The following is a 27,846-nucleotide window of genomic DNA, read 5'->3' on the forward strand; positions in this document are numbered from 1 at the left end:
GCTTTTTCCTAAAAATAATCTTGCATCGCTGCCACTTGCAATTTTCTCGTGCGATAGACAACAATAGGAGTTGCTAATGTTAAAGTCGCAAGTTCTTGCGTTGTGATAAAGCAGAGACTCCATAGGAAAACATGGGCGAGAAAAAAAAAATCGCAAAACGGAGAAAGGGTATGCAGTGATTTCCAAATCTTGAAACATCGCATAAGAGGAAATATCATGAATGAGAATGAAGCCATTGAACATCATGGGGTTCACAATTCTGTGTTTCCTCGCATCGCTGAAAAATCGCATCTCCTCGCCAGTGTGAAGGCAACCTATGTGACTGAGAACGACTGAACGATCGGTATGTAAGCTGTACAATTAGTGAATGAGCCAACGATGACTTTTATGCCTGCAGAAAATGAATGATGAATGAAAAGCAAATGATTTATTGCTTTTTTTTCCGATTGTTGCCTGCATTTACAACAACGATTATTGTTTGTTTACGCTTGTTTGAGCAATAATCGCTCTATGTAAAAGGGCCTTAAGTGGGGGTCTTAAGGTTTGTAACCGCTCTCCATTCTGGTCGAGATGAGGATCCTGAGCAGGGGACACCCTCTATGAACTCCGAATCGCCTAAAGTAAACGAAAATGTTTTTTCCAAGCTGGACAATTCCTTTAAGAAACTCTATTGACCACAAGCATGCATTCGTGGTCTGTGGTATGTCTAGCAAGTATCTGATGAGGTAAGCTCATTGTCCTCCGTACGCTATAGTGGAAGGCTTATGTTTGCTCTGTGCATGAAGATCTTTTATTACACCTTGTCCCCTCTGCTTAGGGGCATAGTTGTAGGGGATATTCTTGTAGCTCTTAATACATTCAGCGCATCTTCAGGCCCGCCCGGGCACCCAATCTGAAATCTACGTCCACTTTGATCCAGCATGAATTTCAGCTATAGTATACACCAATTTCTGGTGTAAATTATAGTAAATCTGAGAGCTGCAGAAGGCCATGCCCTCTTCTGCTAAATTCCACCTTTTTGCACCAAAATGAGTGACTTCTACTTTTTCTCACAACTTTTTAAAAATGGCGAGGAAAAATAAGTTACTCACTTGGGTACATAAATTGGCAAAAAACCATTTAATAGATGTGCTACATAGAGTCCAGTGGTGTTTGTATACGGTACTAACACATGGGGATATAAGGCTCCATGCACAGGGTTCTACCATGCTTATGTAAGCCCCAATAGAAAGTGGGTGCCTTCCATCCCACACATTGGGGTACCTCACCTACCCCCTTCATCAGTGTTGAAGTCCAGCGATCACACTTGGCTCCTGGTACTTGCAGTACTGTGAATGTTAGGTGATGGTTCACGGAGACCCAAGTTAGATCTTGCATTGGGTCTCGTTAACTTCAAGCTGCACCTCAGCACTAGATTTCACATGAATGCAGCATTGCATATTTGGTCATCTGGCTAAGGACTCAAGCAAATTCACTTACGTCACGGGAGCAGCAAAATGTAAAGAAACGTGTCACTTCTGTAGCGCATAGAAATGTATTGAAATTGAAGACCTTTATTTTCATCCCATTTCTATATTTCCCATCTCCATTTCTTTTTTTTCACACTAGAATGAAAGCGCAGACTGCTGCGCTTTTGTTTCCATGTATAAACATGGATCAATTTTTTTTTCTTGCATTGTAGCAAATGGGACTCTGAAACTAAAAGGAAAAAACATACTGCTTTCCATTTTACATCCGTTTTGATTACTGAGCACCACAAAAGGTTTTTGTGCTCCCCTCGGGACACCTGCCTGGTGGTGTTTGCGGCTTTTCAGTGAATGTGGCTCAGTGGTTAGTGCTGTTGCTTGCAGTGCTGGGGTCTTAGGTTCAAATCCCACCAAGTACATCTACATTTACTTTGAAAAACTTCACATAGATGTTGTGCTTGGTTAGATTTGAACTTAAAACTGCAGCACATAGTGCTTATGACTGAGTCACCATGCTTCCTCCTACAGAGAAGAAGAAGAAAGTGGAGATGTTCTCCTTCTCTTCATCAGCCTCCTTCTCTTTGTCAGCCTCCTTCTCTTTGTCAGCCTCCTTCTCCTTCTCTTCATCAGCCTTCTTCCCCCTCTCCTTTTCCTTGTCAGCCTCCTTTTCCCTCTCCTTCTCCTCGTCAGACTCCTTTTACCTCTCCTCCTTGTCAGCCTCCTTCTCCCTCTCCTTCTACTCGTTGGCCTCCCTCTCCTCGTCGGCCTCCCTCTCCGTCTCCTCGTCGGCCTTCTCTGCTTTCCCCAAAAGGAAGACAGAGCAGAAGGAAAAAGGTGTGGAATGGTGGCTCAATCATTAACACTATTGTCTTGCAGTGCTGGAGTTTTAGGTTCAATTCTCACCAAGGGCAACATCTGTATGGAGTTTTTTAAATCCCATGCTGATGCTGTCCTTGGTGAGATTTTAACCTAGGACCCCACATTACAAGACAACAGTGCTAACCACCAAACCACAATTACTGAAGAACCAACACCAAAAGCATTCTGTCAAATGTTTTGACGGACCTGTGTTATATATCCACCAAAAAAATGGAAGGCATGTTTCTGGTTTCACTTCCGTTTTGCTGATTTCCTCTTTTCGTAAAACTGGATCAGTTGGAAAAGCGCTAGTGTGAACGTAGCCTTAATCCCCTTTTTTGGCTGACTGTGATCAGTGAGCACATAACTTCAGGATGCTTCTGTCACTTTTCTTCTGCCTTGGCACCGTTACACCGCAGAAGACATTGTTACTGCGCTTTTCTTCAGCTGTGACCTTCACACAACATTGAAACATTTGCTTTCTTGTGAATTATTGTTGCTATTTAGTGGAAATATTTGTTTAGCTGACAGTATCTCACTAGATTTCTCAGCAAAGCTTTTTTTTTTTTCCCTGCACTGAAGACATTTTACTTTGTGAATTTACAGCAGGAATTTTCTGTTGAGGCGGCATTAAGGGAAATAGAGAGGAGGCGGGATGTGACTGTAAACCTATTCAGGTAGATTTATTAAAGGGAGCGGGTGCCTCATAGTGTTCATATGCTCAGACGATTTTACAGAGCAAGGCGACTCCTGTGAGTAATCCCGACTATGATTTAAGGAAAAGCGAGCAAAGACTGTGTGAGTACAAGTGATGGCATTCAGAAGTGTCTTCTGCTTTAGGATCCATGAAGGGGAAGAGCATTTTCATTGCATCCAGCCATGGTCATAAGTCAAGACCTTTCTGGATTTTATGCAAGTACCGTAACTCTTGAAGGAGTTCTCCATTTTTGAGAATTCCTTTTTGTTAGAAAGTAAAGGTGCTTTTAGTTGGAACAATTGTTGATTTAAAAAAATTGTTCAAACGGTCAGTCTAAACACGAGCCAATGACTGAACGAATCTGGTTGATGAGTCTGCATGCCTACACAGGCTGCACAAGAGCGAACGAGCTAGTAATAATGTCACCCTCCCGTGCAGATGAGAATTGGCTAATCTAAAAGGAGCCTAAATTGGTCCGTGTCCTCAGCTGTAATCTCTAGAGAACCTGACAGCAAGTGTTCAATTTTCCAACAGTGCACCCACAGGACAAATGAAGTATTACACAGTGAAATCAATGGGGTTTCCATGTAACTTACAACCACGTCCTGCAGATATCCGAACTGTAGCCCCTTTCAACTTTGGCTATAAAATGATAGTCCTGATTGAGAGATTGCTCTTTATTAAAGGGGTTTTCTGGAAGTAAACTATTGATGACCTACCTTCAAAATAAGTCCTCAGTAGTTGATCCGCTGCTTGGGATCCTCATCGATCAGCTGATTGAAGTGACACTGGTGCACAGGTGAGCGTTTCTGTCACTTTAGTCCATACCACAAAAATTGGTCCATCAGAGGTACTGGCTCTCCTAAATCCCTCACCAATAAAACATAACTTATTTCATTTGCTATTACAATATACACTCTTGGGCTATATTCACATGCGATATCGGGCTGAGAAACTCCAATGTGCGCTTTTCATACGGATAACGCCTCACACTACTTCTGTGAAATTGCGATCCTCAGGTGCAGTTACATATGCATCAGAGGATCGCAAGTGTTTCCCATTGCATTCAATGGGAAACATCACATCGCACTCACATGCACATCACGTCTTTCAAGGTCTCATTGAAAACAATGTGCAAGGTGTTCGGAGGGAAGACCAAAAGATAAAATGTGCTGTGAATTTAATCCTCGTAGCATCGCTGCGAGGGAAAAAATAGCTCAGGTGAATCAGTCCATTCAAAAGAATGGGGTTCGTATTCGTGTGAGATTCTCGCCCATGTGAATAAGCCCTTACTTAAATGGAAGTCAAATGGATATTTAAATTGGACTGCTTAAACCAAAAAGGATTGAATGAAGGATATTTCTTCTCAGTCTTTTTGTAAATCATTCTGCATCCTTGTTGGGATATTTTTATTCTTGTTACTACTTCTTTGTTTCCTGTCTACATTGTATCCTCCATTAGATCTGTTGGGGTCAGGAATGAGGCATTTGAGAAGAACAACTTTGTTTGAATCACAAATACAATATGATGACCCCCCAAAAAAATTGATTTTATATAGTGTTTAATTATGAATATGATAAGGGAGTATATATTTCCTGCGATGTTCCATTGGAATTAGGATAGGAAGAGATCACTCTGATCTGTCTAATTAAATTCTATACTTGCCATGGTCAGTATGGATTACTATAAAACTGTTCAATATGAGCCAATGGATACCAAGAGGTTCTCTACCCCAGAAGCATGACAGACTAGCAATTTTTTAATTCTTTATTTGATCAATTAAATAACGTAAGTCAAGTGTTGTAACCATGGGGATACCATGTTGAATCCATGGACTGCATTATTAGAGCGTAATTGCCTCATATGAATCATCGTCTTTGCCATGATACAAGAGCCTCCTTTCTAATCTCGCCGATGGGTTACTTGGCAACATGACTCCCATCTGTGCACATGCGCTGCGAACATTTTCTACCCTGAGCCATGGGGAGTTCTTCGGAAGTGCCAGGCACCACATTGGAATGGTGATTGGCTCAATTGATGTGACGCACATTAGCATGCTATATATGTGAGCCAGTTATGGGAGGCACAAAATGACAAGCGCTACCCCCTGATGAACCCATATACACTGTAAAACTAGTTGAGGATTTTTGAGGTTATTTTAATTTCAGCAAAAGCATTGTGTCCATATATGGATTTATCTGCAGTTAAAGCCCTTGTAAATATGAGATGATTGGTTAAATCAATTATGACATTTATAGTGGGCTAGAGCTGGAATTTTAAGAAGAGTGAATATTTTAATAGCAAATGAAATAAGTTACATTTTAGTGGCAAGAGACTTCGGAGAGCCAGTAGGTCTGTTAGACCAATTTTTGTATATCTAAATCCAGCACCAGGTTTCATAGGAGTTTATTATAGCCTTCAGTCCATACCAGGCACAGTGCCATACATTGTATAGTGGCTGTGCCTGGTTTTGCAGCTTAATCCCATTCACTCCTGACCATGTGACCAATGAACGTGATGTCACAAGTCTAAGAAGAGGTCACAGCATTCATCTGAGCACAGCGGCCTCTTCAATCAGCTGTTTGGCAGTGATCTCAAGCATCAGACCATCGCCTATCAACTTGAGCTACCTTGAGAATAGGCCATGAATAGTTTATTCCTGTGAAGCCCTTTTAATTCAAAATTCTTTAATAGAGTATATGAAAATGTTTGATTAAAGAAGTTGCTTTATAGAAAAAACATTGTCAGGTTATAAAACCTCCAATTATACTATTGTGCTTGAATTCCTCACTATTATCAGTGAAGGAAAATATGTGTCTGACACAGAGCTTGTTAAAGGGATTGTATGGGAAGCTTTAGGAAACAGCTCCAAACCTGTCAATGTGGTTGTATCTGGTATTGCAGTTCAGCTGGGCAGGAGTAGTGCCATGACTTTCTAATCCCTTATAAGTGTATCAAAGCATACTTTCTCTTGCTCCCTCTTTTACGGCCCTGTCATATGGTCCTCCGCGAATGCATACGTTTATACTCCAATAAACAGACGAAGTAGTAACGTTTCACGGACCAATAGGCTACAATGGCTTAAACGTAGTCAAACAGTTAATACATTTGACTACTTTTGTACCTTTTTTCTTCTTTTTGTGGAATTGAAAAGTGTAGCTTTTCTGTCCCACAAAAAAAAAAGTCAATGGAAAATGTATGTAAACGTGTGGATTTGAATTTGCATACAGTTTTTTTTTTTTGGGTGGGGGGGTTGTTTTTTTTAGTTCTAATCACTCATTCTTAGTTGTCAACACCCATTCTATCACAAAAGACCCCAAATTCTCAGCATTGCATGTATTGAATTTTAATACTTATTGACCTTGAATAAAGAGGACAGTAAAAACGGATCAATCGTGTTAAAATGTATATTGCGCATACAATTTCAAAAAGTACATGTTTTTTTTTTAATGCACATTTTTCACATTTCGTGAAACAAACGTGACAATGCCAGTATGGGCAGGCCATCAGGAGAGAGCCTAGCAACATGTTGCAAGTTGTCTGGTAGGTTGTCATTCACTGACAGCAACCAGAAATAAGAAATTCCACATGCTCAAGATGTTTTTCCAACGTGGATGCAAGCAAGTTTTGGTGCGATCACTCCCAACACGTTGCAATAATCAAAATCTGCCATCAAAATCGGTTCAAAATACTGACGGCATTGACATGCTGGTGATCAGCCGCTACCCAACATCTGCCATATATGTACAGTGGATGTTGGGTGCCATTGTATGGAGCTTGACCAGGAGTCAAATCTGCTTCATATGTGGCCAGTGCCGGTTACAAAAAAAAGCTGACACTTGGCCATGGCAGCCAGGATTGGACATAACTCCGATTTTAGCAGTTAAACTATTTAGATACCGCTTGATGAAGGGAAAGGGCTCCCTCTGTCCCCTGATCAATCATCCCTGCTTCCGGAGCGTTGCTGTATATGAGGGTTGTATAAAAAGTACTAATGCAGCCATAATGACGCCTCTTACAGAGACCCTATTTTAAAGGGATCTGTGCATGTGACAGATACATTTTAATGACTCAAGTGACATAAGAAATGGGCGGCATGGGCACAGACACCTTAGGTACCATTCATCTCAAAATGGAAAAGCTTAGGATTCAGCCAGGAAAATCCAATCTTTTGGACGGTAGTGTGGCGGCTCATTTTGCCTCCAGTACAAGTCTTACATTCATTGGTTTCATTTGACAGCAGTGCGCCTCCAAAGCAGCGAGTCAAGCTTGACTTGTTTATGGGTTCATAGGGAAAATGAACCAGAAACAAGATGTAAAGCAAGTCTGATGTTGTCAAGTATGGACTTCACCAATGAAAACGGGCATTTCCATTGATTTTGTTTATTTACACATGTATTCTAACATTCGAACTAGGAATACATTCAAGTCACTTCTTTAGGTACAAATACAGTGTAAGGTGGCAAAAGACGTCAGTGACCACATTTTGTGAAGCATGACTGAAGTACGGCTTTCTATTCATGGATATTTTGCTAATGTATCCATTGCCACTGGGATATACTTCGTCAAAAATAAAAATAAAAAATCAAGCACCTAGAAGTCATCGCTTTGCTGTAAAACTCAGCATGTAGTTACATCTCAGAAGGATATGCAAATGACTAGAGTTTCGGTGTGATTAGATGAACATTTCTGCCACCTGAGGTCCTCAAAGTGGTTCCAACTATGACCTATAAAAGGCTCTCAGAGGCTCCTTGTGTGTGGTGACTTCTTTTTCCCCTTGTGTAGAGCTTGTTGACTACTAGACACCTCTACGAGGCAGAGAAGAGATTTTGCTAGTTAACAGAATTTTAGTGGGGGCATTATTGGTTTACAAGAAGCTGGATGGTCATCCTGACCAGACTGTTGGGAGGTGTTGGGATCCATGGATGTGTGAGAGCCCACACAATGAGAGCGGGCTCAGGATGCCCCTCGAGAGATCACCAGTAGAGAGGATTGTCTGACTGCCCAACAAGCACAAGCAGTTCCAACTGTTTCGTTTTCCGCTATCCAGAGAGAGATGGCACCATGATTACAGGCTGAGGGATATTTGATCTCACGGCGCCAGTTACGTGTATTGCCTGTGACACCCACCCTTCGCCTTCTCAGTTTGCTGTGGTGTTGACAACGATGAAACTGGACTGCTACAGAGTGGAACCAGGTTGCCTTTATCAATAAATCAAGGTTTAATTTTGGGCACTGATAAAAGCCATGTCCGTTTCTGTAGATCTACGGGTGAGCGCCTCAATCCTGCCTTTGCTGTGGAACGGAACACTGCCGCCGCTGCTAGTGGGATGGTCTCGGGGGGGGGGGGGGGGGGGGCATCGCATACTCCAGTTGGTCACCACTAGTAGTAGTGTGAGAGACAATGACAGCTCAGCGATATGTTCAGGACATCCTGCAGCCACTTGTGTTCCTCTCATGGTGGCTTCCAAGAGGCATTTTCCAGCAGGATATTGCTCAGCCGCACACACGTCACAGGAATACCTCCACAACATTGTCACGCTTCCGTGGCCTGCCCAGTCAACTTATCGCCAATACAACATACATAGGACCATCTGGGACACCAACTTTTACAGCCTATAAGTTTGCACGATCTAGAAGCTCAGTTAAAGCAAATGTGGACCGATATGACTCGGGATACTATAAGAGACTTGTATACCTCCATGCCCATCTGTATCACATCTTGCATCCAAGCTAGAGGTGGCGCAACAGGGAACTAGAGCCTCCATATCCCCGTATCACATGTTACATCCAACTAGAGGCAGACCAACAGGGTACTAGAGCCTCCATGCCCACATATATCACATCTTGTATCCAAGCTAGTGGCGGCTCAACAGGCTACTAGAGCCTCAATGTGCACCAATATCACATCTTGCATCCAAGTTAGAGACGCTACAACAGGGTACTAGAGCCTCCATGGCCACCCAAATAACGGTTTGTATCGAAGCTAGAGGCAGTACAACAAGGTATTAGAGCCTCCATACCTGCTTGTATCACATCTTGTATCCATGCTATGGGCGGCCCAACAGGGTACTAGAGCCTCCATGCCTGCTCATGTCACATCCTGCATCGAAGCTAAAGGCTGTACTACACTGTACTAGAGCCTTCATACCCCCGTATCACATCTTGCATTCAACTAAAGTTGGCCCAACAGGGTACTAAAGCCTCCATGCCTGCCTGTATCACATCTTGCATCCAAGCTAGAAGCGGTACAACAAGGTACTATAACCTCCATACTCCCTGTATCACATCTTGTATACAAGCTAGAGGTGGCCCAACAGGGTACTAGAGCCTCCATGCCCGCTGGTATCACATCTTGTATCCAAGCTAGAGGTGGTACAACAGGGTACTAGAGCCTCTATGCCTGCCTGTATCACATTTTGTATCCAAGCTAGAGGCGGTACAACATGGTACAAGATCCTCTTTCAAGTGTTCAGTTTTCAGCAATAAATTCTGTTTTTTGCACTGACATCATAATCACTTATATCAACGTTACAGTCACACAGAAAAAGTGTGAGAAAGTTTCACTTTTTCCGACAACTCCTTTTAGGGGGATTGTTTTATTTACGAGTGTAAATATAAACTGGATTTATCTAGGCCCATTATGGATGTTTAGGGCCTCTCACACAGCCCAATTATTGATGGCCGTTTCGGGGATAAACAATCGTAGTTAGGACGGGCAAGTCTGCCAGAGAGCACAATCTACTTTCCGTACATGTATGTAGAGATGCAGCAGAGCTGAGGTTGTCACATGGGACAGGCCATTCTGAAGTGCAGGGGGTGCAGTTGTACAAGGGCCCAGGAGCCTTAGGGCTCATGTCCACGGGGAAATTATATTTAGGAAATCCGCATGGGATTAAAAATGCAAATCTGCATCCAATAGGAATGAATTGACATCCGTGGTTAATTAAATAGCCACGGATAGTATTTTAAGTGATTTGCAGATTTCATGCGTGGGGGGAAAAAATGCGGCATGCTCCATTTTAATGCAGATCACTCATGCGGGAGCTCTATCTCAATTGATTTCAAGCATGAAAAAAAGACAATTAGGGCTTTTACCCACTAGCATTTTTTTGGGGGTTTTTTTTGTAGCGCTGCGATATCGCTGCATTTTTTTCAATGGGACTTTCTAATGTTAAAATTGCATTGCACAAAAACCGCAAAAGCACAAACTTGCGATTTTTGTGCGATGCAATTTTAACATTAGAAAGTCCCATTGAAAAAAATGCAGCGATATCGCAGCGTTAAGAATAACGCTAGTGGATAGAAGCCCTTATAGTGCGCCCGCTGCAGAAATCCGTGCAGGCCTGGTTTTCCCCGTGGACATGAGGCCTTAACGTTTCTTTTCCATACAAGCGGACCAGTACTATATATATATATATATTACATTCAGGGCCTCCTGTTACACATTTTTACATTGCAGCCTCAAGGTTATGCCTATGATGATATCACAATGTTTTATGTGCTTGTCTGCAAGATTACAAGTAAACCACAATTTATGTGTAAGAGTGGTGAAATTTCGCATTCAACTGCTAAATCTGTGTAGTTGGGTATAAAATTGAAAAATTTAGAACAGATATCAAAAAGTCCACCACTCCAAGGTATGTGTTTGTAGATAAAGAGGTAGTTGGTAGGTAGTTGGCTACAATACGTAGATGGGCACCTACCGTATGTAGCAGTCGCTAACATGACTGGTGCATTGTGATAACTTGATTGACAGCCTTGTACTACATTGTAGTTAAATGGTAACTAAACTTTAAAACTTCTGTCACATCATAGAGAGAAGTCAGAAGTTTTAAATGGGTTGTGCCAAGTTATAAAGTTATCCCCTAGAATATAACTTTATGATCGATGGGGGTCCAATCGCTGGCACCTCCATTGATCCCAAGAACGGGGTTCGGTTGATCCTCAAGTGAATGGAGCAGAGATCAGACAGGCTCACCTCTGCTCCGGAGATTGCCGAAGCACTTGAACTCAGTAACCACCGGCACTATGATTGACATGAATGGTGTGGTGGCACATCACATCTGTGTGACCTCTGCACCAATCACTTGGGGATAGACTGAATCCTACTCTTGAGATCAGTGGGGATCCCAGTGGTCAGACCTCGACTGAGCTTCGTTATCCGATATCCTGTGGATAGGGAATAACTTTATAACTTGAAATATAATATATACAGGGTGTTTCAGAAAGATGGACCCAATTTGAAATGGCTATAGCTCTGCAAGCACGGACCGCCCATGAATGAAACTCTTATTACGCCTCTCCCAACGCACAAGCAGCCTGTAGCCTCAGTTATTTGCAGTATGGCAACCCAGCAAGCCAAGGAGTTTTGCAATTCCGCAAGATTAAATCCGTAATTGAGATAGTGTGCTTTTCATCAGCATTTTGTCACTGGTCCACCAGCTCCAAAGAGCATTTGTCATTGGTACTGACCATTTGCAGAAACTGTCAGTTTATGTAAGGGGAGGAGCACAAGATTTTATCAGGAGGCCATGCTTGCTGCAACTAGTATCATCTCTTTGTATTGGTGACAAAGGAAAGCGTGTAGGATTTGGTGATAGCACCTAGGTGAATGAGTAAGGAAAGCTGGCGTTCCTGACCCACGTCACAGGCCTCTCGGTAGCCAAGCCAGAAACCTACTGTACACTGATGAGGGGCAAAAACCTGAAACAGCTGTGTATGGATTCTGGCTTGGCTTTCAATTCCTAAGCATTTTTACAAGGCTTGTATAAAGAGTCTAACATTAACTTGAAGGAATGCTGCCTTCTAATAGGTGGCGCTGCAAAGGTGGTGTTCCATCCCCCTTATTTGGATTTAGTGATGTGACATTACAGAACATGGAGGATGATGGCTTTTTTGCTGTATTTGATTTTTAGTGATTGAAGCAACGTTTCATCTAAGCGTTAATCTTCCCAGTATCGCATTTGGGGATTAGAGAATCCAGACCAAACTGTAGAGCATGAACGTAATTCTTGGAAAGTGAACGTGTTTTAAGCTTATGCCTTACATTTTTTAAGGAGAACCTAGTTACAAGGCAAATGCAGAACTTAAAGGAGTTGGACCAAAACTGCAAGTTACCCCTATACACAGAATAGGGAATAACTTGCTGGTTAGTAGGGTTCTTGCTGCTTTGACTCCCGCTGAACTTAAGAACAGGGATCCTGTGTACTTCGCCCCCCTTGCTGCGGAGTTACTGTGCATCCCTTCCCCTGTCCCCATGCAGTGAGCAGAAGACTGAATAGAGAGCTGGTGGGGCAAGTGCACTAGCGCTCCATTCACTGTCAATGCAACTGCCGAGATACCCCTGTGGCACCCGCTTGGTTATGTCAGTCAGCCCCATTGAAATGAATGGAGCTCTGATTGTGTATGCTCCACCAGTGCTCCATTTACAGTGATGTCACTACCAAGAGAAAGGCGGGGGGAGTGACCCCACAGTGGCAGTCGGTGGAGGGCACTGGAGTCCCGTTCTGAAGATCGGCAGGGGTCTCATCAGGGAGCCCCCCCTTATCAGCAAGTTATCACCTATCCTGTGGATAACTTACAATCTTGATACAACCCCTTTAATGAAAATTCCGATAATTTCATCTTTCAGCGGACGGAGCGCCGCCACATCGGCCCTGGCAATTTCGACATTTTCCTAAATGACACACTTCCTCACAGTTGGATAGGTCACACGGAATCCCGAGACTTGATACTACACTCTTGGCCCACAAGACTCCCAGACCCTGCACTCTGCAGCTCTGAAAAAGAGTGGCGACAGCGGTGACCTCAGTGGATGAAGACCCTTTGAGAGGCCTTCGAGACAAATTCAACAGTCGTCTCGATATTGTCTGTACAGCAGGCGGAGGGACGTGGCGCATTGATAAAACTACGAGTAAGGCTGCCATCACATGCGCTGGGATGTCTTGTCGGAGGCTCCATCGCAGATCTGGAGGAAATAACGCTGCAGGCAGCACCTTTTCTTCTGGTTAAATGTCGTGCAGCTGAGCGGAAACGGAATTGTGTCCGTTCGGTGCTGTTCGGCGGCTCTGTCGTAAGATGGACCTCGTCAGCCAGAACGGAGTAGGGAATCCCCACCGTAGATGTGAAAGCAGCCTAATAACTCGTTAAACAGTTTGCAACTTTTTGTGTCATGGTGAAATGTAGCGCTTGGACATGAGGTCCATCTTTTGGGAAGGTCTTGTATATTCGGTACTGTAGGGTGGATGAGGCAGAGGTTTGCACACAGTTCATTAAAGTGCAGGAGAAGGAGGATCTCTGCATAGGAAAAGGTCCATTGTTATGGGCTGCAGTCAGGCAAGAAAAGACCCCCCCAACAATGGCTCACACAGCGCTGGCTCATTATATATTCAGCTCCGGCCCCTGGCTGCTCAGCAGTGAACGGTGACGCTGCTCAGTCAAGCCTCATTCAACTTCACCATGCAAAAGCTGCTTGGAGCTCTCAATGCCTGGCTGCTCAGTGCCTGGTCTATGATGAACAGCCTGTGTTCTCTGCTCTGCTTTAAGTACAGGTAACCCGCTGCTGTGTGTTTGTCGCCGTCTTGTTGTCAGCCCCTTCTTGGTGTCGCTGTGTATTTGTCATTTGGGGCCTTTTTTTGCAGAGCCCATCACAAAAGGCCCGAGCAGACCACTTCTCTTGTTGTAATGCCGGGTCTGTGTGTTCTCTAACAGCTGTGTGAGGGGCATCTGATGCCCACCCCAGGGCAAATAACGGACGTGTGTGCGTATGGCGATACCGAAAAAACGTCACCAGAATCCGAATAAAAACACATGAAATAATTGCGCTTTATCAGTGATTTTTATTTTTTTCCGCACTGGGCAAAAGTTTTTGGTGTTGAGTCATGTGTTTGAGAAGTCCGTGGTGGCCGCGGCGAGGGCGCCAGCATAATGTTATGAAACGTTCCATCAAACCAGAGTTGGTGCGTGCGACTTTGCGATTTTGCGATGGTTAATATTTATGTCTTCTCTTCTACAGGAAGTGTTTTCAGACCGCGCACTTCTACGTGGATGACAGCAGCTCGCCAAGAGTCGTCCCCAATGACAACATGCCCATCATCCCCATTCCAGGTAGGGTTAAAAAAATAATGATGCTATGTGTTCAGATGTAGCAGAGCTGAGTTTGTCACACAGTACAGCTAGTCATAGGACTGTATTGCTGCAGCTATTATGGCTGCTTACTGCATTATTCTACGGAGTTTGCGAGCGGTGCAGCATTGAAAGGGTTACTTTAGACGTTGACATATTGGAAGGATATACAGTGGATGTCCAATTAATGTGGCGGCACTCTTTTGGCTCTTGACCGTTTTGTCTGGCCTCGTTTGGAGGCCATATAGTTATACAGTAGTCGTCGACCGATTATATGGCCTTTGGGGACAGCTGTAGGGGCATACGGTGCTGCTTTCTAGCGCCGCTGTCGAGGGTCACAGCATTTAGGTCCCCCACTGTTCAGATATTGATGGAGATTTATGAAATTGAGACAAAATCTGTCTTTGTGGCCCTTAGCAACCAATCACAGTGCAGCTTTCATTCCTCATACTGCTAAGGTAAAATGAAAGCTGCGCTGTGATTGGTTGTTGCTTCCCATACAGCTGAGGTAAAATGAAAGCTGCACTATGATTGGTTGTTGCTTCTTATACTGCTGAGGTAAAAATTAAAGCTACGCTGTGATTGGTTGTTGCTTCTTATACTGCTGAGGTAAAATTAAAACTATGCTGTGATTAATGGTTGCTTCCCATACAGCTGAGGTAAAATGAAAGCTGCACTGTGATTGGCTGTTGCTTTTTATACTGCTGAGGTAATATGAAAGCTGCGCTGTGATCGGTTGTTGCTTCTTATACTGCTGAGGTAAAATAAAAGCTGCGCTGTGATTGATGGTTTCTTTTTACACTTCTGAGGTAAAATGAAAGCTGCGCTGTGATTGGTTGTTGCTTATACTTCTGAGGTAAAATGAAAGCTGCGCTGTGATTGGTTGTTGCTTCTTATACAGCTGAGGTAAAATGTAAGCTGTGCTGTGATTGGTTGATATGAGCAACAGACCATTTTTCGTTTAGAGTACGTTCGCACCTACCGAAAATGCTGCAGCAACATGTGCAGTATTTCCTTATAAAAAACAGAGTCAAAATCCATTGTGCGGAGTTTGAAACAAAATTAGATGCCGGGCCGATGCTGATTTCCGCTTCCCACTCACAATTAGTAGCTCGCAACGGCTACTAAGTGCTGTGGACGCCGGTCAGGTGATGCTCACACCGATATCGCACTTGTAAAAATGCGATTCTGGATGCGAACACAATGTGTTTTAGCTTTAAAATGCATCCCATCTCACCCGTGTACGTCTACATGCGTGAAAAAATCACAAGTACCTCCAATAGAGTTTAATGGGAGGAGAGTGGAATTTATTTATTTTATTATTTTGTATATTTTTAGTGCCCACCTAGGAAATGACCGATTCCTTACAAACAATCGCCCGAGAATGGGACGTAATCGCACAGGATTACTGCGAAAGAAAAATTGCTCATGCGAATAACCACATTGAGCTCCATGTGTCACTAACGAGCGAGATCTGTCAGTATCGCCAATCTCGGTCCTAGTGACAAAAAATCTGCCTAGGGCTTGTTCACGGACCGAAATACACGGATTCCGTGCGTATTTCTGCCTATCTGCACTTTTTTACATGCTTAAATGTGCAGTGGTTTTACGCGTCAGAAAACTCCCCAAACCCATATCCTATTAATTCCTTGTGTGAGTCGGCAGCAGATACGTAGGTTTCCTGCGTATTTCCGCGCACCCATTCCCTTCTGTGCTCTTTTTCGTTGCATGATATGCGCCAAAGTATGAGACGCACCACAGATGCTGCGGATTTTTTCACGTGACCAAAATACGAGTAAAAAATATGTAGCTGTAAACGAGCCAATTGAAATCAATGGGTTCTGTTCGCTGCGTGAATACGCCCGCGTGAACGGGCCCCAAAGGAGGTTTCACGCTCAACAATTTTTTTTTCTGAAAAATGCAGCATTTTCAGTGGCGTATTTGCAGGTGTGTGTATCCGGTGAAAACCACGGCAGCCAGATGTGCGCTGTTAGTGGATAGGGAAATACGGAACCGCACTACAGTCTGTGTGTTAGCTTATTTTTGGTGGCATTTAAACATTTTTGGCTTCATATCTTTGTTACCCATAGCGACCAATCAGGGCTCAGCTTGCATTTTACCAGAGCAGTTTCATAAATGAAAGCTGAGCCCTGATTGGTTGCTATGGGTAACAAAGACCGTTTTTGATAATGAAGTCCTTTGTGAATTAAAAAAAAAAGTAAAATAAATAACGAGCCACCAAAAAAAAAAAACGCTGCTTGAAGGAAAAAAAATAGTTAAAAAGTTTGACTGATGGGTTTTACATAGGGTTTTACCAGAAGTGTGTTACCAAAAAGGCTTGGGGCTCGTACACACAGGCGTGAGCACATTTCGGCTGCTGCGTTTTAACATGACTGATTCACCTGTGGAGTCTGCATGCGAGAAAAAAAAAAGCGCAGCGTTGCATTGATTTTCTGTGTAAATACGCAGTGAATTTGCCAGCTTCCTGCATATTTTGCGTGTATTTACGCGCACCTATTGATTTTAACATTCTACTACGGTGCGTAATACGTACCAAGATAGGATATGCTACATATTGTGAGTGTTATGCTCACGAAAATTGCGCACATGGTATGCGGTGCAAATACGCCCGTGTTTACACCGTGGGTTTTGCTGCGGATCTAAAGCAGAATCCATGTGGAATGTCGGCTGTTTTTGCATCAAATCTGTGTCCAGCGGGAATCCCTGCCGTAGCGCACACTGCGCAGATTTTGTCCGTGAGAAGTGATGCGTAACTTCTAGACGCAGATTCTAATTATGCATGCAGATCCGTGGTGATAGATTTTGAATAGCCGTCACGGAAACCGGCTGTGGATTTCTGCCGCCGTTTTTAAAGATGGAATGCACATGGAAATCCCACGTCAGATTCTGCCATGTGAACATCTCCTGAATGAGGGCGTCCGGCATTTAAGGGCGCATCCACATGGGCGAGTTTCATGCGAGTGCGATATCGGTCCTAGAAGATCAGGCCATTATTACTCTTGCAAAAATGCGATTTTTATGTAAGTGCGGTGCGTTTTACTAGAACACAACGCTTGCGATTTTCTCGCATGTGAAAAATGCCCATTATTCCCTATGGGAATAAAAATTAATGCATGGCACTCGGATGTACATGTGGTCACAAAAAAAAAAAAAAACTTAAAAACTTTCATTTGGGCTGTATTGCCTAAACAGGACATGCTGCAATTTTTCTCTCACTGCCTCTTCTGCGAGAAAAAAAATCGGACCTGTAAATGCGCCCTTTAAATACAATGGCTTCTTTTTCTGTGCAGCTCATGACGCACAGATATCGTGTGGGAAAGTGGCCTGTGTAAATGCATCCTAAAACAATGGCGCGCATCCAACGCTCCTGCTTTCTAGTAACTATTCTGGGCGGAGTTACACTTGAAGTGATGTCTGCGGTGTAGTATTTGCCGCACAGTAAAGAGTCGGTCCACTCCATGTAATCCCCGGCTTCAGTCCAGCACCTGCCCAATCCTATTTTCCAGATGAGCTCCGTCTGTCGCCGGGCGCACGCATCACTTCATGGCAATCCCATCATTTTGGCCCCTTGATCTTTGCTGGTGAATTAAGATACTTTAGTTCCTCGTTTACGCTGGGATTGCGCTCCCAGAACCCTTTCATGATGCATCATTCTGCATTTGTGGGCAGGACTCCTGCTAATCCCTGTGTAGTATGGATGCCAGTATTGACAGAAGTGTGCTCGGGTTTAACCCTTACACTGCAAAGCGCGTTTTCACACAATTGACTAAATCTGAATAAAAAGGAAAGAAGAATGAAAATAAATGCTATTCTATTCTTATACATTTCCTGAAAGGAGACCCCTGAATTAGGCCGGCTTCACACAGGCGTCAGCGCATTTACGCACACATTTGCGCTACGTTTTTGCACAATGGATTTTTTTTTTTTGTGCGTCTGTGTGCATTTTACTGTATTTTTTTGCGTATTCATGCCCTGCAGATTTGCGCACACAAAAAGAAAAAAAATGCATGTTCCCATTGATTTCAATGGGCAATTACATTTAATGAGTTTAAAGCTGCCTTCACATACAGGAAAACAAGTCGTATGTTCTATCTTTCTGCGTGTTCTGACATCACAGTGCCCATTGCTTTGAATGGCGGCGGCGGCAGCAGCACACCACGTGCTAGGTGCATGCAATGTGAGGTCTCCTATTGAAACCAATGGGAGAAACTCTGCGATCCTCCACCGCCGCTGACTGCCTCGGCAGAGGATCGCCATACCCCCGAAGTGATGCAAGGCCTCACATCCATGGGGAATTCGCTGCCCCATTTTGCGCTCGCCTGTGTGAAGTTAGCCTTAATAGGAGCTATTTTCATGCGCAATACGCACAAAAGTAAAACCTGATGTGTATTTTTTTTTTTTTTTTTGCGTAAATGAAATGCTCACGTTAAATACGCTCATGTAAATGAACCCATTGAAACCAACGGTTTCTGTTCACTGTGTATTTTACGCGAAAATTTTGCACACGTAATACACAGCGCCAAATGCGTTGATGTGATTAAGCCCTTAGGCTACGTTCACACTAGCAGTTTTTTGATGGAAATCAGAAAGTTGAAGTGAAATGGGAAGCATTTATAAAGCTTTCCGCTTGCATCTGTTTTTCAGCAGTTTGGATGTGAGGGCTCTTCAACGAGTGTTGCTCAGTCAATTAGTACTGCTGCCTTGCAATGCTGGGGTTCAGATCTCAACATCAACTGTGCAAACACCTGTGCAAACTCCATTCAGCCATCACCCTTGGTTAGATTTGAACCTAGAACTCCTGCACTGCAAGGCAGCAATGCTAATAACTGAGCCACCGCACCTTGTAATACTAGGGTTCTCTGTTCATGTCTGACCGTGGACAACATCTGCATGGAGATTGTGTCTATTCTTTTCTTTCTTCTCAAGCATGGCGGCTCAGGGATTAGCACTGTTGTCTTGCAGTGCTGGAATTGTAGGTTCAAGTGTGAGGAGGGTGATGTCTATATTGGCTTTTTATGTTCTCTTTGTGTTTGTTCTTCCTCCTTCTGTTTATTTGGTAATGAAAGAACAAGCATGGTGGCTCAGGGATTAACACTGTTGCCTTGCAGTGTTGGAGTTCTAAGGCTTGAAAAAGGAATTTCTTTTTTGCTCTGCTGCTCCGGTTAGCTGATCCGTCGTGGGTAGTATGAAAAGGCCACCCAGCACTTTACAGTCATAAGTGCCAGTTTGTAGAACCCCTCATAAGGGCACAGGGAGGAAGTATTTAGCTGTGTGGAAATATCTACGCCAAAATCTGCACAACTAACTTGTGGATTTTGATGCAAAATTGAAAATTGTAGAACTCTGTCAGCAATTCTGCGTCGAAATCCCCAAGTTAGACATGTAGATTTTAATGTGGCTTTTGACTAAAGAATATCCTACAGCATCCGGCATAATATTCCGTCCCATGTGAAGGTACGCTGAGGCTTCGTTCACACAGAGGGGATTTGCGGTGGATTTGTTGCTGATTTTCCTGCGGATTATCTCCTTATTTTCCATGCAGAATATCTGCTGTGAAAATTCTGCAACAAAACCTCCGTTTCTGTTGCTGATTTGGCGCGGATTTCGGCCTCTACTGGCTGAAATCTGCAGTATACCCAGTGCTATAACGAACACTGCTTGCCTATTTTCGCAGGCGTTATGTGCCGATTTTTTTTACGCAGCGTGTGGACGAGATTTTAAAAAACCTCATTCATTTTGATGCTACTGCAAATGCTGCAGGTTTTCTGTATAAGTGCACGCCACGTGAACATGGCGTTGAAAGTTGAGCATGTGCAGAGTTCATGTATACTACTTACGCCGGTATCTGCAGTACACGCACATATCTAGAACTAAAATGAGAAGAGACCTCTGTGATCCAGATCCAGTAAATATACGATCCTGGAACTGACACATGTCTTGTTTTAGGCCAAATTCACATGTGCGTATAAAAACTCATCCGTGTTTTTTTTTTTTTTCCATTTCCTTATGCCATCCCCACGCAGTCCATGTGTCTCCTTTTTGCTTGCGCTTGTAGTCTAGTTTCACATTTCCTTAAAAAAAAAAAAACTTGAAACAGCCTGGATTAATTTTTCTTCATCTCTTAGCAATGAATCCCTGGAATACGGACAGCACAAAGACGGTCTGTGTGCGCTGGCATGTGATTTTTTTTTTTTTGCATCCTCCTAAACTTGAATGAGAGAATTGGGTCAGAATGGTTCATGCTGTGTTTTCACGCGATCCGTGCGTACGTATGAAATAACTGATGTGTGAATCTCTTTTCTTTAGTGCCCCTTTTGGACGGCCGTATATTTGAGCCATACAATATACTATCTGTATATTCCGTGGATGGCACACGGTGCCGTTATAACTGATTAAGGGCTATCTTCAAGCTTTTTTTTTCACATGGACCAAAAATCATTGCATGTTCCATTCACATGTGTTTTCAGGGATGAGAATAGGACATGCGATCTGCAATGTTCATGGGAGATTGGCATCCGTGTGTTGTCCAATGCACGTTGGATACAGATATGTGAATGCAGTTTAGTAGGCATTTAAAAAAGAAGAAACAAACCTCCCCTTTACATCTGACAACCAAATGGCACATATTCTGCCTGACTGGTAAAGAGGGTGACAACACTAAGAAAGGATCCTTATATTCTACCATGGCAGACTAATGTGACACTGGGGGTTAAGTAGAGGTTTTCGCAACAGCAGGGGTAACGTCATATAACATGATGCCTATTCAAATACAGGGTTATTCGAAAAGAAGGAGCAGATTTGGGGATTTAATTACAAATAAATTACAGAAGAGAGGTCCACAAGCCACATATCGCTGTAAAGAGGATGGTTCAAAGTTTTTTATGACATGCAGATTTTCTTGGGCTCCATTCGAAAAGCACCTGTAATGCACTCCACACGAGACATGCACGGTAAACCAGTGCTGTTCTGTTTAACAAATTTTCTGTGCCACTTGTAAATTTGCTTGTGACAAGGGCGCCGGAATTCATATTGCACTTTAACATTAGATTCACACTTGGCAAACTGAAGCACACAACAATTTCTCTTATTGTGTCGCCATTTTCCTATAAACCGCAAGAAACAGCGTTGCGGTGTGACAAAAAATAGAGCTTATTGGTATGTCATAAATTTTGAACCTTCCTCTTTTCAGTGATGTGCGGATTGTGGCCCTCTCTTTTGTAGTTTTTGTAACTCAATCCCCACATCTGTCCCTTCTTTTTGAATAGCCCTGTATATAACTATGTAAGAGCTCGTTCACATCCCCACTGTTGGGATCTGTTGTCTTGCTCCTTCATGGGAGCTGGAAAATGGCACACCCTGGCCAAAACTGAACCATCATATGACAAAATCCAACTAAATGGAGTTTCGAGCTTTGTGAATGTGTCATATGGGTGGTCCCCACAGCACTGTCAATGGGTAACCTCAGACTTGATTGACAGTATGTGTTGGGCTCTGCCCACCTGACACATCCATGGCGTCGATAGCTAAAATCTAAGAAGAACCCATACGAGGGAACGGAGGTGAGTGTAAATAAAAAAGATGACATTGGGAGTCAGCAGAGCTGTGACTGCAAAGCTACGTGGCTGACCTGAGTGGGCATGACAGGACCTTTTTTAAGGAATTGATGGACTACCCAATCAAACTCCTAACCTGATATCTCAGTGAGCGGTTTTATCGGGATGGTTTATTTACACTTTGAATGACTTGACCATCATTACAATGTGTTTTGTTGTGTTAAGATAAGACCAATATAACTTTTTAATGGGTTAAGAGGAGATAACTTTTGTGCCATGCTATCGCAATCCAGGTAATATTTGTCTTATCTGTATGTAGATTTCCCCCATGTATGTTTTATTCTGAAAAATTACAGTGTTTCAGAACAAACACACTTTGACGTTGGACTCTGAGCTGAGCTTTGAGTCTTGGAGGTAGGCCATGCTGGACTCTTCCCGCCCACAGAATGTTAACTGACAGCTCTCTCCCTATACACAGGCAGGTGAAGGAGCTGTCACTCTGAGTCATGGAGACGGACCATGCTGGGCTTGCATCATGCAAAGCTCAGCATACCTGTCTCGTCAGCATACCTGTCCCGTGTTCATGCTGTCTGTGCTTCTGGCAGCATGAACCTGGTGACAGAATCCTTTTAAAGGTTGCAATAATATTTGTCGTATAGTATAATATTTGTTGATAATATATAAAAGTTTGGAGTATTTGGTATTTTCATGCACTAATCTTCCATAATTCCTCTTTACATTGTATTCTGCGCCTACTATTTCATTGACTCATTTAAGGTTTTGTGCGGTTTATTTTTTTAAGCAATTTCGGTCTTTTTAAGCCACCTGGAAAATTCGGGCATGATAATACGTTGTCCTCCCTGCATTCATATCATTATACGTAAGGGAATCTGCTAATTAGATGCTGCTGTTTGAATCCATGACAATGTTTTGACTCCCAGTCGTAATTAAAATTCTCACCGCTGTTCTCATCGACTAATCAATGTCGGCAGCTTGCATTGATTCACATCTTGCCTTCCGCCTTTGTCTATATAATCATACCTTAGGAGCTCCTGTTTGTATGGGAAATCAAAAGTTTAAAAGGGGGTAAAGACAATGTCATTTCAGTCGGCATCTGAGCTGCGGCGGGGACTTTTGATGTTCTTAAGTAAGCCCCCACAATAGAAAGTGCTGTCTTTTAAGTGGGCGTTTTTGCCCGAGACTTGAAGTTAAGACTCAGATGTCTATCTTTTGTATTCTTCGGCTTAATAAAGTCTACGCTGCTACTTCATTAGTGGGAGTTAATATTTAATGATGTTTAAATATTGCTGCTGTGTCGCCGCACAGGATCAGAGAACTGATTTCCATTCCATGACTTATTTAAAAGGAATTTATTAATTGTTCAAGTTTTGCACGCAACATCCTGTTGTCAGCAGGTGAAGCTGTGAATTGGGATATACAATGAGGATTCAGATGGTCGAAGGGGATTTTAAAGGAACAATGATGTAGAAAAGGCACATAAAGGAAATATTCAAGTCTTTATTTGGAATGCAGTCCCAGCGTGTCCCAAAGTGTGGCGCAGTGTTGGACTCGCATGCGAACCTCCGCTCCATTCACTCTAGTAAAATAGAGGAGTACATGCACCTATTTCCAGTAGCCCCATTGATGTGAACATTCCTTGAACACTTGTTCACCCGCCAATCAGGCCGTGGAAACGGACCAACGATCAGCTGAAAATTGACCGATTGCTTATTCGTTGGCTGATTGTTCCGTTTCGGCAAGTATGAAACCGATTGTTGATCTGTCTCCACATGTGAACAGGGAGATGTACAGCCGAGCTATGAGGATATACGATTGTAGTAGCGATCACTCATCACCCGTAAGTAGATTCTTGGCCCATGTAAAAGAAAATGAAACATTCCCCGATTGAGGTGCATGTTGATCAACGCTTCTTACATTTGGCTCAGAAGGTTTGCCTGTGTAAAAGGACCACTAGCAACCAGTTTGACACAACTAAGTAGAGTCTCCAGCTTTTTGATAATTGACGACATGTCAACGGGCCGAGGCCCCAACAATTCTGAGAATTGAAGAGCAGCAGCCTTAGGCTGGCTTCACATGAGCGTATATCTGCCACGCTTTCACGCCCAGCCTATATACACTGCCCCTCTGATGCATTGGTTTACAATGCATCAGTTCACATGGCGTATTCCCGCAGCGTAAAAGCGCCCGGCCGGCCAAGATAGCGTATTTCGTCTAAGTGTTTTTAACCCAGCGGCAGCTGCATTGACTCCTATGGGAGCCTTTGATAGCGGGCGGAGAAGGGATGTTGGAGGGAGTTTAACAGCATGACTACTACACTCCCACCCCATTACCTCCTCCTCTCCACCCCTTGCCAGTTGTTTGCAATTGGGGGAGGCGGGAGCGAGTCGCTAAGCTCCCGCCCCATCCTGTCCCCTCTCATTGCTGGCTGCCGACAAGAGGCTGATAGGGGCTGGGGACTTGGCACACTAGCTCCAGCCCCCCCCCTTCCCCCCTTCTTTCCTTGCGGAGCTAAACTGTCTTCCCCTGCAGAGCTAAACTGTCTTCCCCTGCCCAACAATGTTGCAGCCTCGGCGTAAGTGTACAATCTGAACGGGCGCACAAATGTTAGATTCGTGCGCCCATTCACGCGTTTTTACGTTGCTGGCGGGCGAATGTAAAAATGCATATGTGTGTGAATCCAGCCTTAGAGAAGTTGTCTGAGATTAGAAAAACATGGCTGCTTTTTTCTAAAAAATTGTGCCACAGCAGCTCACACGTTATTTGTGGTATTGTAGCTCAGCCCCATTTATTTTAATGGAACTGGGCTGGATTATTAGACGCATCCCATGAAGAGCTGTGATAGTAGATGGAAGCAGCTATGTTTTTCCAATCCTGGACAATCCCTTTAAAATACATCAGGTTATTCAGATTTTTCTCCTTTTTATTGTAACAGAAACACACGCTTCATATATATATACACACACACACATATTGAATATCTGAATAAAATTGCACAACTGTTGTTACTGCTAACCACATAAAAAATGCCAGGTTCTTGGCACGTATTTTGGTCAAAACCTAGTGCCCATCCACCATGTCCAGGTAAATCCGATATAGATATTAGCAGTGTGTATGAGTGCTGAGGCATGTGTTAATTTTACAGTATTTGTCACAGTCATGGCTTACATGCACATTATTAAATGTATTTGCTTGAAGTGCTGACTTAGTGTTTTTTTATGCATTGCATTAGTGTGGGAGTGGCTGTCTACACTTTTGTTCAGTCCATTCGCCCATCTATCCCAGGTGCTTCATTGAAAGTATCCAGCTTTCCCATTCAATTAGAGGCTTTTTGGCCCAAAGAAGGGTATCTTTTAGAGTTAGGAGCCTATCCAATACGGTTCCTTTGGACGTGGCAGATGGGCCCCATGTTTTGATCATGATATGAGCTAAGATCTTTGAATTTTTATGAGGTTAGTATAAACAACATTTCTGCAGTTTTATTCTGATATTAAATGTGTATGAGTGCTCAGGCATCGGTTTCTGTTACAATAGTTGTCACCGCCATGGCTTACATGCACCTTTACATTAATTTATTTGCTGGAAGTGCTGGGGTTTTTGTATGACTTTCTCCTTTGATTAGTACCACTTGCAAATTAGCGCAGTATAGGAACTGCAGCAGTCCCATTTCTTTAAATGAGGAAGGGATTTGGGTCTTTTACCTCTTCATATACTTACAAATAGATTGTGAGTCTTCTTAAGCCTCACCGCATAGTGTCTGGAAACGCCCCAAAAATCAAGTAGAAATTTTCCAATTTTGATAATTGACTTAATGGTGTTGTCCAGAGTTAGGAAAACGTGGCTGCTTTCCTCCAAACACCGCACCACCGTTGTTCTTTTCTACTCCAATGGAGCTGAGCTGCAATACCACACACAACTCTATGGACAAGGGTGGCGATGTGTTTGAAAGACAGTAGCCATGTTTTACTGACCCTGGACAACCCCTATAAAACCCACTTTTGCTTTCTGGATTGTGAGACAATCCCCCAAAATTGGGAATTTTGGCAAGTACATGTTGTATATTGTGCTATAGACATCACCATGCATCGGCCTTGCTTTATACAAGATACATAAGACAAGTTAAAACTGTCAATGGCAACATTCTATCTCTACCGTCCAGATCTGTGAAGCTTTGTCATCCCATATGACTCGTTCGTAAGTCTTAATATACTGTATCTTGAGTACGATTAATGTGTTTTGTTCTCTCCGTCATTCTATGGAGTCTATCTGTGACAGCGCAAGAGATTTCAGGCCTTGAACAGGACCGGGATTAAATCTCCAGTGATGTGACATCACATTGGATTAATGTACTGCAGCCGACTTGTTATGCTGCATAGTTTCCGTACATGACGTTTCTTACAGACATTGGAAAGGATTGCGGGTAGGATTTGTTCTAACAGATGTGATGTTCCGTCGTTCTTCCTCACTATTGCACCCACTCCAGTATTTCCTTCCGTAGTTAAATGGAACAGATTGTAACGCTGATTGAAAGCCGGACTCTAGAAGCCATTAGAAAAGCAGAAAATAAAGCCCTATCCAATTTTCTCTGGTTCCAATATGTTTCCCATCACTGAGTTAAAGGACTCTTTACACGACCTTCACCTTGTGCTTCTATTTCCAGACTGCGCGCAACATTCTCAAAACATTTTCGATTTGCTATTCTGTGGTCAAATTACACCATCGCCTACTTCAAAAAGTATTTACGCTCACAGGACAAACTTTATTAGAAGTTTGAGGAAGGTTTTTTTTTAAGGGGAAACTTCACCCCCAGGTGTATAGAATGCAAAGGCGTAATGACCTCAAAGCAAATTCTCCACTTATGTACTATTTATAATACTGGTGTCTTCTGTGGCAAAGGGGACTTTTGGCCCCCTCATGCACAACAGCAAAGTTGTGACTGCTACCTCCTGCTTGAATGTATCAGATTGTCTATTGACTAACTAGGCTCTTATTTACATTTGTGGAGTTTTTCAAGCAAATACCATTGATGACCTATCCTTATGAATACTTCCACTTTATATTAGAGTCCTGAGGATAGATCATCAATAGTTGATTGGCTGGAGTCCGCCGCTTAAGACCCCGGCCGATCAGCTGAGCAGGTGCCTGCTGGCAGCTCCAGAACACAGGGTACGGAACAGAAGCCAAAAGCTACGACCCCTGTGTAGTGGTTGGTGGTACTGGTGTATCTTGTCTCCACCAGAAGAATGGGTGGGGACAAAATGCACGCCTGCAACCAACACCCACAACTTAATTGGCTGGGCAGGAGAATGGATGCCCATCATCTCCCCTCTTGTGTCACTCACCCCTCCGCCGATCCCCCTTTTCCCCTTCCTGACTCCTGCGCTGTCAGTCTCCTCGCTGCCGTCACATATTGCAGCCATTTTGCGAGGCCAGTTGGCGAGGAGACTGACAGTGGCTGACCGACTGCGCTGGAGCAGGGAGGGGAGAAGGCAGAGTGCCAGGGACAGTGACAGGTGAGGGGATGGGAAGTCTGTAAGCGACAGACACATTGCAGCACTGATGGGAGGCTGGCGGGCAGAGTCTCCTCGGGGAATGCACTGCGACGAAGCCGGTGGGCACAGCTTCCAGGAGGGGAGATGATGTTACAGCGGCGAAAATGGAATGGCGGGGGGGGGGGGGGGAATCACAGCGCCAGAGGTAGGAGGGGAGATGGCAGAGCGCACAGGAGACCTGAAGCCGGCTAGGCAATAATGGGAGAGCAGCAAGGAAAGTCACTTACAGGATTGCCAGCAGTGAGAGTGCACATGGCATCCTGGCGTAGGGAGAGTAACAGAGTCATCAGCAGCGGAGATGGGATGTCGCAGCCAAGGAGATGATGGATACCCTTTCTCCTGCCCAGCTAATTAAGCTGTGGGCATTGGTAAAGGGCATGCATTTTGTCTCCACCCATTCTTCTGGTGGAGACAAGATACAACAATACCATGGTTTGCATTGGTAATTGCAGGCACAGCTTAAATTCTACATGTCTAAGTTGCACAAACAAATAAAAAGAAAATCTAGATGTCCCACCCATAAAGTATACCTCCAGGAAAATGCTCCGACCTGA

The 27,846-nt window shown here is 43.6% G+C and overlaps 1 protein-coding gene across 2 annotated transcripts in view; it reads left to right on the forward strand.

The window, feature by feature from the left end:
- Positions 1–27,846, forward strand: part of PTPRG (protein tyrosine phosphatase receptor type G) — a 525,693-nt gene that overhangs the window by 428,545 nt on the left and 69,302 nt on the right. For both annotated transcript variants that reach the window (XM_066596617.1, XM_066596618.1), the window contains one exon: positions 14,039–14,130. In XM_066596617.1, the coding sequence (XP_066452714.1) occupies positions 14,039–14,130 (92 nt within the window). The remainder of the gene's footprint in view (positions 1–14,038; positions 14,131–27,846) is intronic.

Source organism: Eleutherodactylus coqui, chromosome 3 (assembly GCF_035609145.1).
Source record: "Eleutherodactylus coqui strain aEleCoq1 chromosome 3, aEleCoq1.hap1, whole genome shotgun sequence".
Taxonomy (NCBI): Eukaryota; Metazoa; Chordata; class Amphibia; order Anura; family Eleutherodactylidae; genus Eleutherodactylus; species Eleutherodactylus coqui.